The 11,707-nt window shown below is 21.5% G+C and overlaps 2 protein-coding genes across 3 annotated transcripts in view; one reads left to right on the top strand and one right to left on the bottom strand.

The window, feature by feature from the left end:
- LOC117181828 (RING-type E3 ubiquitin-protein ligase PPIL2) overlaps positions 1 to 11,707 on the top strand; it is a 69,615-nt gene that overhangs the window by 53,577 nt on the left and 4,331 nt on the right. The gene's annotated exons all lie outside the window — the stretch shown is intronic.
- LOC117181827 overlaps positions 1 to 11,707 on the bottom strand; it is a 27,152-nt gene that overhangs the window by 11,200 nt on the left and 4,245 nt on the right. Inside the window, exons 2-5 of one of the 2 annotated variants that reach the window (XM_033374823.1) lie at positions 8,532 to 8,698; positions 2,086 to 2,216; positions 1,808 to 2,003; positions 1,535 to 1,708 (exon numbers count right to left, since the gene is read on the bottom strand). In XM_033374823.1, coding sequence (XP_033230714.1) covers positions 1,535 to 1,708; positions 1,808 to 2,003; positions 2,086 to 2,216; positions 8,532 to 8,698 — 668 coding nt within the window. Of the gene's footprint in view, positions 1 to 1,534; positions 1,709 to 1,807; positions 2,004 to 2,085; positions 2,217 to 8,387; positions 8,699 to 11,707 lie in introns of both variants that reach the window. The other variant, XM_033374822.1, reaches the window with a different exon arrangement.

Below are 11,707 nucleotides of genomic sequence, written 5' to 3' on the forward strand. Positions count from 1 at the left end.
TTTTTTTTTTTTTTTTTTTTTGGTGAAAAGTTAATTTTTTTAACTCTAAATTAAACAGTTCTATTTTGATTTGAAAAGAGATATTTTTAGTTAAAATTGAACTATTTGGTGGAAAATTAATCTTTTTTAGTGTAAAATTCCACAATTATTGAACCGTTTGATTGAAAATTGGTATTTTCAAGTGGAAAATTCCACTATTTTTTCGAAAATCCTATTTTTTGGAAGAAAACTAATTTTTTTTGTTAAAAAATCCTTCTTTTTTAGAAAATTAAAGAATTTCATTTAAATATTCATCATTTGAGATGAAAATTGATCTTTTTTAATTGAAAATTCCACTATTTTGTTCAAAAATCGTATTTTTTTGTAGTAAATTAATCTTGTTGCCTTAAAATTCATTTTTAGGCCGGATATTAAAGTATTCCGGTTAAATATTCATCACTTTTTAGACGAAAATTAATATTTTTTTGAATGAAAATAAAAAATTTTGTTGAAAGTTCAATTTTTTAACTCTACATTAAACAGTTCCATTTCTAGTTGAAAACGGATATTTTTTAGTTGAAAATTCCACAATTTTGTTGAAAATTCGTATTTTTTGGTAGAAAACTAATCTTGTTTAAAAATCTCTTTTTTTTAGAAAATTAAAGAATTCCAGTTAAATATTCATCATTCTGGAAGAAAATTAATCTATTTGTTTGAAAATTAAATTCTTTTGTAAAAATGTCACATTTTTGGGTTCAAATTCATCAAATTTGTTGTTTTTTTTTTTTTTTTTTTTGGTGAAAAGTTAATTTTTTTAACATTAAATTAAAAAGTTCTATTTTGATTCGAAAAGAGATATTTTTTAGTTACAAATTGAACTATTTGGTTGAAAATTAATCTTTTTTAGTGGAAAATTCCACAATTATTGAACCGTTTGATTAAAAATTGGTATTTTCAAGTGAAAAATTCCACTATTTTGTCGAAAATCCTATTTTTTGGCAGAAAACTAATTTTTTTTTGTTAAAAAATCCTTCTTTTTTTAGAAAATTAAAGAATTCCATTTAAATATTCATCATTTTAGATGAAAATTGACCTTTTTTGATTGAAAATAAAACTATTTGGTTGAAAATTGATCTTTTTTTAATTGAAAATTCCACTATTTTGTTCAAAAATCGTATTCTTTTGTAGTAAATTAATCTTGTTGCCTTAAAATTCATTTTTAGGCCGGATATTAAAGTATTCCAGTTAAATATTCATCATTTTTTAGACGAAAATTAATTTTTTTTTTAATGAAAATAAAAAATTTGGTTGAAAGTTAATTTTTTTAACTCTACATTAAACAGTTCCATTTTTAGTTAAAAACGGACATTTTTTAGTTCAAAATTGGTATTTTTTAGTGGAAAATTTCACTATTTTGTTGAAAAATTCTATTTTTTCTGCAGAAATTCAATCTTGTTGTTTGAAAATTAATTTTTTCAATTAAAAGTTCAAGTGTTCTATTTTTTGTAAAAAAAATAAAGACTTATAATATTTTCAATCAATTTTAAATATTTACCGTTTCATTCACATCTTTTTCATTGGCAGTATTGCTGTTCAAGTCTCGAAGAAAAATAGTTTCTCCCTCTCCTTGTGACGTCAAAACTTTCGGTTTAGGCGCTTCCAGAACTTTCGTTTTATTTTTCGCAGCATCTTTTTTTAATTCTCCAATTTCTAATAGACAAGTTTTCACCTGAAAATGATTGAAATAAAGAAAGGGAAAATTTATATATAAAAAAAAAGAAATACGAAAAAAATGTTTTTAGGATTAAAAATATTTTTATTATTATACCTTTCTCTGTAAACTATGGTATTTTCTTTGTAAATTATTACATTTAGCGCCTAAAATTGAGTTATCTCTCCACCTAGAGATTCGCAATTTTGGGCGTGATTTTTTAAGTAACTTTCGACAAGCAAAGCATCTGTTTTTTAGAGGATCGGAATCATTTTGCTTTTTTGGCAAGAAATAGCCAACACATTCTTTTGCTCTGGAATTACAATAAAAATTTTTTTTTTTAGGTTTTAGAATAAAATAAAATAATTTTTCAAAAATTTAATTTATAAAAGTACCTCTGTGTCCTATCTGGTTTTTCGCAAGGTGCGATTTTGGCGACGAAACCTAATACTTTTTCCATTCCCGCGATGTCTACAATAGTTTTTAATTCTTCGGGTATTACAAGCTCTTTTTCTTTAAAGAAAATCTACAGTAAGAAATAATTTAATTATTCTATTATAAATTTAAAAAAATTAAAGTCAAAATATATTGCATTTTCAACAAAATAGTCGAATTTTCATTAAAAAAAGATTAATTGTCTACTAAAGGGCATGAATTTTTAACGAAAGAATGAAGTTTCCAAGCTAAAAAGTCAATCTTAAAAAAAAAACAGTTGACTTTTAAACCCAAAAAGATAAATTTTTAACGAAAAAGTTTATTTTCGAACAAAAAAGATGATTTCTCAATCAAATAGTTGAATTAAAAAATTTTTGTAATTAATTTTGAACTAACTAGCTGCATTTTTAAACAAATAAGTGAACTTCGAAGCGAAAGAGACAAATTTGGAATAAACTAGTTAAGGTTTTAACCAAATTGTTCAATTTGCACACTAAAATTTGTAAGCAACAAGTTGAATTGTTAACAAAATAGTCAAACTTTCAAACAAAGAAATAAATTTTCAACTAAAATAATAAATCTGCAAAAAAATTAATTTTTAACAAAGTAGTTCAAATTTTTACCCAGGAAGGTAAATGCTAAAAAACCAAATAAACAAATTATTACTAACAAAATAATTTAATTTTCAACGAAAATAAAAATGAAATAAAAATGAATCTTCAAGCAAAAAAGTAAAATTATCTATCCAAAAAAGACGAATTAAAAAAAAACAGTTAAATTTATGACGGTAAAATGCGAATTTTAATAAGATAGTTGAATTTTCAACTAAAAAAAAAATCAATTCTGCAAGAAAAAAGTCAAATTTTCAACCAAGAATGGAATATTTAATTTATAAAATATAAAATGAATTTTCAATCACAAAAACACGAGTTTTTAATCGAAGAGATACATTTCCAACCAAAAAGTTAATTTTCCAACCGAATAGTTAAATTTTTAATAATAAATCACAAAATTTTCAATCGAAAAAACACGTTTTTTTAATCAAAGATATAAATTTTGTACAAAAAAATTAATTTTTCAACCAAATAGTTGAATTTTTAACCAAATACGACGAAATTTCAAGAAAAAAGACGAGTTTTTAACTGAAAAAGAAGAATTCTCTGCAAAATATTTCAATTTTCAAGACAAAATATAAATTTTCAACCAAGAAATTAATTTTCAATCACAAAAACATGAATTTTTAATATAAAAATTAACAACACAACTATTTAGTACAAAATTCTACTTTTTTAACTAAAATATTTGGTTTAAAAATTATTTGATTGTTTGAAAATAAACTTTTTTGTTTTAAACTAATATTCTCGGGTTTAAATTTCAACAGTTTTGTAGAAAATTGATCTTTTGGGTTTTAAAATTTTTTCAATTGGGTAGAAAATTCAACTATTTGATAAAAAACTTTTATTTTTAACTGAAAATAAACTGTTCGTTTTTTGGTTGTATTTTTTTTTAGTTAAAAATTGAACTATATGGTTCAACATTAATTTTTTTTCTTATTTACGATTCATCATTATAGTTGAAAATTCATTTCTTTGATTAAAATTTGTAATATACTATTCAAAATTTTTCTCTTTTCGTTAACAATTCTTTTTTTTATTCTTTTTTTCAACTAAACCTGTAACTTTCGTGTTAGGTTGAAAATTTACCTTTTTTGATTTCTTTTTCGGTAGAAAATTAATGTTCTTGGTTGAAAATTTATTTATTTAGTCAAAAACTTAAATATTTGGTAAAAAAATATTTTTTTTATTGAACAAATAAATTTTTTTTATCAAAAATAATTATAGTTTGGTTAACTGAAAATAAACCATTTCATTTTTGGTTGAAAATTGATCCTTTTTGGTCGAAAATTCATAAATTTTCTTGAAAATTCATGTAAAATATTAATCTCCTTGGTAAAAAATAAATCTTTTCAGTTAATAATTCATTTATTTAGTCGAAAATTAAACTATTTGGTAAAAAAAGTAACTTTTTTAATAAAGATTCATCATTATAGTTAAAAATTTGTCTTTTGCAGAACAATAATTTCTTTAGTTAAAAATTGAAATACTTTGTTAGAAATTTTTTTTGTTAAAAATTAATTTTTTTAACTGAAAAATAAATATTCCATTTTTGCTTAAAAATGTATCTTCTTGAGATTAAAATCCATACATTTTCTTTAAAATTCATGTATTTTGTCGAATTTTTTTTTTTTTTTGAGGTAGAATATTAATATTCTTCGTGAAAAATTTATCTTTTTGGTTGAAAATTTATTTCGCTGGTTGAAAATTTAGCTATCTTGTTGAAAATTCTTTTTTTAGTTGGAAATTAATTTTTAAAACTATTAATGAAACTATTCCATTTTGGGGTTAAAATTTAAGGTTTTCAGTTAAAAATTCACATATTCTGTTGAAAATTTTTCTTTTTTGGTAGAAAAATAATCTTCTTGGTATAAAATTCATTTATTTGCTCAAAAAGTCTACTATTTGGTAAAAAATAATTTCTGAACCAAAAATTTATAAGATAGATAATTAATTTTCAATCACCAAAACACGATTTTTTAATCGAAGAGATAAATTTTCAACCAAAAAGTTAGTTTTTCAAACAAATAGTTCAATTTTCAACCAAAAACGACGAAATTTCAACAAAATAGTTGAATTTTTAACTGAAAAAAGAAGCATTCTTTGCAAAAAAGTTCAATTTTCAAGACAAAATATAAAATTTCAACCAAGAAGTTAATTTTCAATCACAAAAACATGAATTTTTAATTTAAAAAATTAACATCACAAACATAGTTCGCATTATTTAGTAGAAAATTCTTTTTTTTAATAATTTCTTTAACTGAAATATTTTGTTCAAAAATTATTTGATTGTTTGAAAATAAACTTTTTTGTTAAAAATTGTTCTTTTTGGTTTTTAAACTTATCAATTGGGTAGAAAATTCAACTATTTAATATAAAATTAAACTACTTTGTTAAAAATTCATGTATTTTGCCTAACCATAATTTCTTTAGTTCTATATTTAATTTTTTTTAACTGAAAATAAACTGTTCGTTTTTTGCTTAAATTTTTTTTTAGTTGAAAAGTGAATTATATGGTTTAAAAATCATTTTTTTTTATTAACGATACATCATTATAGTTGAAAATTAATTTCTTTGATAAAATTTCTAATATAATGTTGACATTTTTATTTTATTTTTGTTAACAATTCTTTTTTTTGTAATTTTTTTCAACTGCAAATTTAATTTTCGGGTTAGGTTGAAAATTGATATTTTTTGGTAGAAAATTTAACTATCGTGTTGAAACGTCGCTTTTTATGATTGAAAATTAATTTTCCAAACTACAAATTTTCCATTTTTAGTTGAAAAATAATGTTTTGCATTACAAAATTCACATATTTGGTTAAAAATGCTCCTTTTTCGATAGAAAATTAATCTTCTTAGTTGAAAATTAATTGATTTAGTCGAAAATTCAACTACTTGATAAATAATAATTTTTTTTTTATTATTGAGGAGTCCATTTTTGGTTGAAAATGTATCTTTTTTAGTTGATAATTCTTTTTTTTTATCAAAAATTAATTTTTTGAACTAAAAATAAACCATTACATTTTTTATTTTATTTTTTTGATTTTGAATTGATCCTTTTTAGTTGAAAATTCGTCATTTTTGCAAGAAATTAAATCTTTATGATTCATCTTTTGGATTCAAAATTAATTTTGAAATTTTATTTTTAAGCAAAGAAACATGAATTTTTAATCGAAGTATTAACATCACAACCACAGTTCCCACAATTTAGTTAAATTTTTTTTACATTATTTTTTAAAGTGAAAATTGAACCATTTTGTTGAAAACTGGTCTGATTGTTTGAAAATCAACTTTTTTGTTGAAAATGTATGTATTTTGCTGAACCATAATTTCTTTAGTTAAAAACTTAACTACTTTTGGAAAATTCGACTTTTTGTTTCGGTTTTAAGATTAATTTTTTTGACTGAAAATAAACTGTTTGATTTTTGGCTGAAAATTTGTTTTAGCTTAAAATTTAACTATATGGTTCAAAAAATAATTTTTTTTTACTAAGGATTCATCATTGTAGTTTAAAATTAATTTATTTGCTTATAAATTAAAAATATACTGTTGAAAGTTCTTTTTTATTGTTAGTAATTCATTTTTTTAAACTAAAAATTTAAATATTTCGTTTTAGGTTAAAAATATATCTATTTCAAATTAAAAATTCAACTGTTTGGTGTTAAATTTATTTATATTGCTGAAACGTCGTTTTTTGTGGTTGAAAATTAATTTTTTAACTATAAATATAACAATTCCATTTTGGGTTAACAAATCTTCTTTTTTGGTAGAAAATTAATGTTTTAATTCAAAATAAACTGTTGCATTTTTGAATGATTTTTTTTTTCTTATTAGCAATTCATCATTATAGTTGAAAATTCTTTTTTTTTTTTGGTTAAAAATTTTTTTTTTTCGTTGATAAGTCACTCTTTTTTATACTAAAAATTGAAATATTTCGTATTAGGTTAAAAATGTATCTTTTTAAAATTAAAAAAAATATTATAAAATTAACTTTTTAACTATAAACATAACCATTCCATTTTGGGTTAAAAAATCTTCTTTTTTGCTAGAAAATTAAATTTTCAACTATAAATATAACAATTCCATTTTAGGTTAAAAAAATTCTTTTTTGCTAGAAAATTAAATTTTCAACTAAAAATAAACTGTTGCATTTCAGGCTGATTTTTTTTTTAATTGAACTATGTTCAAAATTAATTTTTTTTCTCATTAAGGATTCATCATTATAGTCGAAAATTCTTTTTTGTTGGTTGAAAAATTTTTTTTCGTTGATATTTAATTTTTTTTTTAAATAAAAAGTTAAATATTTCGTGTTAGGTTAAAAATGTATCTTTTTTAAATTAAAAATTCAACTATTTGGTGGAAAATTTAACTATATTGTTGAAACGTTGTTTTTTATAATATAAAATTAACTTTTTAAGTATAAATGTAACCATTTCAATTTGGGTTAAAAAATTGTCTTTTTTGTTAAAAAAATTAATTTTTCAACTAAAAATAAACTGCTGCATTTTAGGCTGATTTTTTTTTATTTTTAATTGAACTATGTTCAAAATTAATTTTTTTTCTCATTAAGAATTCATCATTACAGTCGAAAATTCTTTTTTGTTGGTTGAAAAATTTTTTTTCGTTAATATTTTATTTTTTTTTTTAAATAAAAAGTTAAATATTTCGTGTTTGGTTAAAAATGTATCTTTTTAAAATTAAAAATTTAACTATTTGGTGAAAAATTCATTTATATTGTTGAAACGTCGATTTTTGTGGTTCAAAATTAATTTTTTCATTATAAATATAATAATTCCATTTTTGATTGAAAAATCTTCTTTTTTGGTAGAAAATTAATTTTTTAACTGAAAATAAACTGTTGCATTTTTGGCTGATTCTTTTTTTGAAAATTGAACTATATTCAAAATTAATTTTTTTCTTACTAACGATTCATATCATTATAACTGAAAATTAATTTCTTTGCCTAAAATTTTAAATATACTGTTTATTATGTTCGAAAAATGATATTTTCTAGTACAAAATTCAAATATTTTCATGAAAATTCTTTTTTTTTTCGTTAGAAAATTAATCTTCTTAGTTGAAAATTGATTTATTTAGTCGAAGATTCAACTATTTAGTAAAAAATTAATTTTTTTGTTAAAAGTTTATGTTTTTTAGTTAAGAATTCTTATTTTTTGCCAAAAATTAATTTTTTTTAACTGAAAATAAACCATTCCGTTTTTGGTTGAAAATTGATCTTTTTTTAGTTTAAAATTCATGTATTTTGTTAAAAATTCGTCATTTTTGTAGAAATTAAATTTAATGGTTCAAACTTAATCTTTTGTGGAAAATATTAATCTTCTTGGTGAAAAATCCATCTATTCGATTGACAACTAATTTCTTTAGTTAAAAATTGAACTATCTTTTTGAAAATTCATTTTTCATAGTTATTATTAAGAAATATTTTTGTAAAATCTTATAAATATTTGTGAAATCCTTCTGAAGTCATTTTTTTGTAATAGTACCAAAATAGTGTCATTTTTCGAAAAAAGTGTAAAATAGTGTCAATAGTGTGTGAAAAAGAGGAAAAAATTAGAGTTTCACTAATAATTTTATGAAAACGAATATATTTTTTAAATAAATTAAAAATATATTCAAATACTTGCACGAATTCTCATATTAGGTGAGAGTACAATTCGCTTCAGAATTTCAGAACCATCAGCTGAGTAGGTGGACCATATAATAAATTGTGAAGAAGCGTAGGCAGACCATTTGAAACTGGGGCCAAGATAATGAACCGATTTACTCACCGCTTCATACATTTCAAGAAATTTTTCATTAGGTTTCATCGCAACCTTTTCTTTAGATACATTTTCAGAGAAATTTTTAGAAGCATTAAAAATTGATGGAACAGCTCCAGGCTGTTTATGGAAAGTCTCTAAATTCAGATCCGCGTCTTCACTTTCCTCCATTTTTCCTGAAATTAATCAGTATGCAAACAAAATTCATGCGGCCCTTTTTAAAAATGTTCAAAGTTTTAAATAATTAAAAAAAAAGTAATTTAAAGGGCCTTTAACCCGTAAAGGACACACTGGGTGTCAAACACCCAGCGACTTATTTTCGCTTTAACAAATGGTACCAAATTCAAGAAAATGGAACATATGGCGCCAGATTAACAAATTACATGAAAACCTATTCTTCTATGTTCTTTCCACATAATTTTGATTTTTATAATTTAATTGAATTGAAGGTTTTATTTTTCAGAATAAATACCTTTTTTGGAAGAAACACTATGAAGCTAAATTTATTTTTCAGGCGCCGTATCTCGGAAGTATTCAGGAGAAATTTGAAGTAAAAATAGCAAAACTTAAAAAGTTATGAGTTTTAGAGTGAAAGAAGTCATTTTTTTGCAAAACGAATTTTTTTAACTACTTTAAATTTCAAAAACTGTTATGAAACCTTTTCTCCTTAAACTAGATAGATTAAACATCATTAATTGATTTTCTCGTAAAAAAACTATCCAATACCGTCGGCACAGAATACGTTTCCATATTCTTGGGTGTAGAAGACCCAGTATGCTCTTTATGTAATTTTATGTAGTCTGCAATCACACGGATATTGTAGGATCATAAACAAACAAAAAATTTACATGATTTATATATTAAAATTATTTAAAAATTTAGAAATATAATTAAAAATTATAGATTTCTTGAACATTAATGCTTTCTTTGAATATCTTAGGTTTCAGAATGTATAATTCATAATTTCAAAAAATAATGCATGAGAATTATAATTTTATTATTTTTTATTTTAAATATTTTGAAGATATAGTTTTAAAATTTAAAATGAACGTCGGATAAATGAATATGAAAATCAATTAGAAAATTCCTTATGCAAAGAACTTGTAATTTAATTATATATTTTTTATTTAGAAATACTTTGAACATAAAACTAGACTTTTTTCAAAAAGGAGCCGACAGGTTTTTTTAATCTTGAAATGCCCGTCGGATTCTAGACTAGATACTGAATCGAATGAAAAAGATTTTTAAAAAACTATTTTTTTTACTAAACTAAATTTTTAAATGAACAATTTTTTATATTTTAATAACGGCTTACCTAAAATTCATGTCGCCTTAATTCAATGCATGGGACTCACAAAATACAAATAATTTTCTTATTGATCTATTCACATAATTTTAAGCAAATTCGATTTTTAAAAAATTGGCAAATAGTATTATTCTCGGTGAAAAAAAAATCTTTTTGCTAAAACTGCTTCGTGATAATGCAGAAATTATATTTAACCACAAAATAATTTTAATAATAATAATAAATAATAAAAATTCGTTTCTTTATGTTTAAAAATTCATTTCTTTTTATTTTACTGCAAATTTTTATTTTACTGCAAATATAACTATTCCATTTTTCTTTAAAAATTTATCTTTTTTCAGTTAAAAATTTACATATTCTGTTGAAATTTCATCTTTTTTGGTAGAAAAATAATCTTTTTGGTTGAAAATTGATTTATTTTTTCAAAAAGTCTACTAATTGATGAAAAACCATTTTTTATTGAAGATCCATAATTCTAGATGAAAATTCATAACTTCTGTTGAAAAATAATGTATTTGGTTAAAAATTTTAATGCTTTGTTGAAAATCTGTTTTTTTTTTGTTATATTTTTTTTATTGAAAAAAAACTATTCCATTTTTGGATAAAAATTTATCTTCTTGAGATGAAAATTAACGTATTTTGTTAAAAATTCGTTTTTTTGTATGGGAATAATAATCTTTTTCGTACAAAATTCATCTTTTTACTTGAAAATTAATTTCGCTGGTTGAAAAATTAACTATCCTGTTGAAAATTCGTTTTCAAAATTTAAGTTTCTCAGTTAAAAATTCACATATTCAGTTGAAAATTCATCTCTTACGGTAGGAAAATAATCTTCTTGTTTGAAAATTTCTTTTATTCAGTCAAAAATTCTATTTGGTAAAAAATAATTTTTTTATTGAAGATTCATCATTGTAGATGAAAATTCTTACCTTCTGCTGAACAATAATTTATTCGGTTAATAATTTAAATGCTTTGTTTAAAATCTCTTCTTTTTTTATTTGAAAATAAACTATTCCATTTTTCGACAAAAATTTATCTTCTTGAGATGAAAATTTATACATTTTCTTAAAAATGCATGTAATCTTCTTACTTGAAAATTTATTTATTTGGTCAAAAAGTCTACTATTTGGTAAAAAAAAACTATTTTTTAATTGAAGATTCATCATTCTAGATGAAAATCCATACCTTCTGCTGAACAATAATTTATTTGGTTAAAAATTTTAATACTTTTTTGAAAATCTGTTTTTTTGTTTAAATTATTTTTTTCAACTGAAAATAAACTATTCCATTTTTGGATAAATATTTGTTTTCTTGAGGTAAAAATTCATACATTTTCTTAAAACTTCATGTATTTTTTTGAAAATTCGATTTTTTTAGATAGAATATTAATCTTCTTTGTGAAAAATTCATCTTTTTGGTTGAAAACTCATTTCTCTGGTTGAAAATTTAACTATTTTGTCGAAAATTCAATTTCAGAGTAAAAATTAATGTTTTAAATTATAAATGAAACTATTCAATTTTGGGGTAAAAATGTAGGGGTTTCAGTACAAAATTCACATATTCTGTTGAAAATTCATCATTTTTGGTAGTAAAATAATCTTCATGGTTGAAAATTCATTTATTCTAGAAGATTCATCATTCTAGAAGAAAATTCATACCTTCTTCTGAACAAAAATTTATTTTTAAAAAAATTTAGGTGTTTTGTCGAAAATATGTTTTAAACAAAATTTTTTTAGACTGAAACTATTCCATTTTTCAATAAAAATTTATCTTCTTAATATAAAAATTGATACATTTTCTTAAAAATTCATTTAATTTTTTGAAAATTCGTTTTTTTTTAAAGATAGAATATTAATATTCGCTGTTAAAAAATCATGTT

The sequence above is a fragment of the Belonocnema kinseyi genome, chromosome 10 (assembly GCF_010883055.1).
Source record: "Belonocnema kinseyi isolate 2016_QV_RU_SX_M_011 chromosome 10, B_treatae_v1, whole genome shotgun sequence".
NCBI classification, from domain to species: Eukaryota; Metazoa; Arthropoda; class Insecta; order Hymenoptera; family Cynipidae; genus Belonocnema; species Belonocnema kinseyi.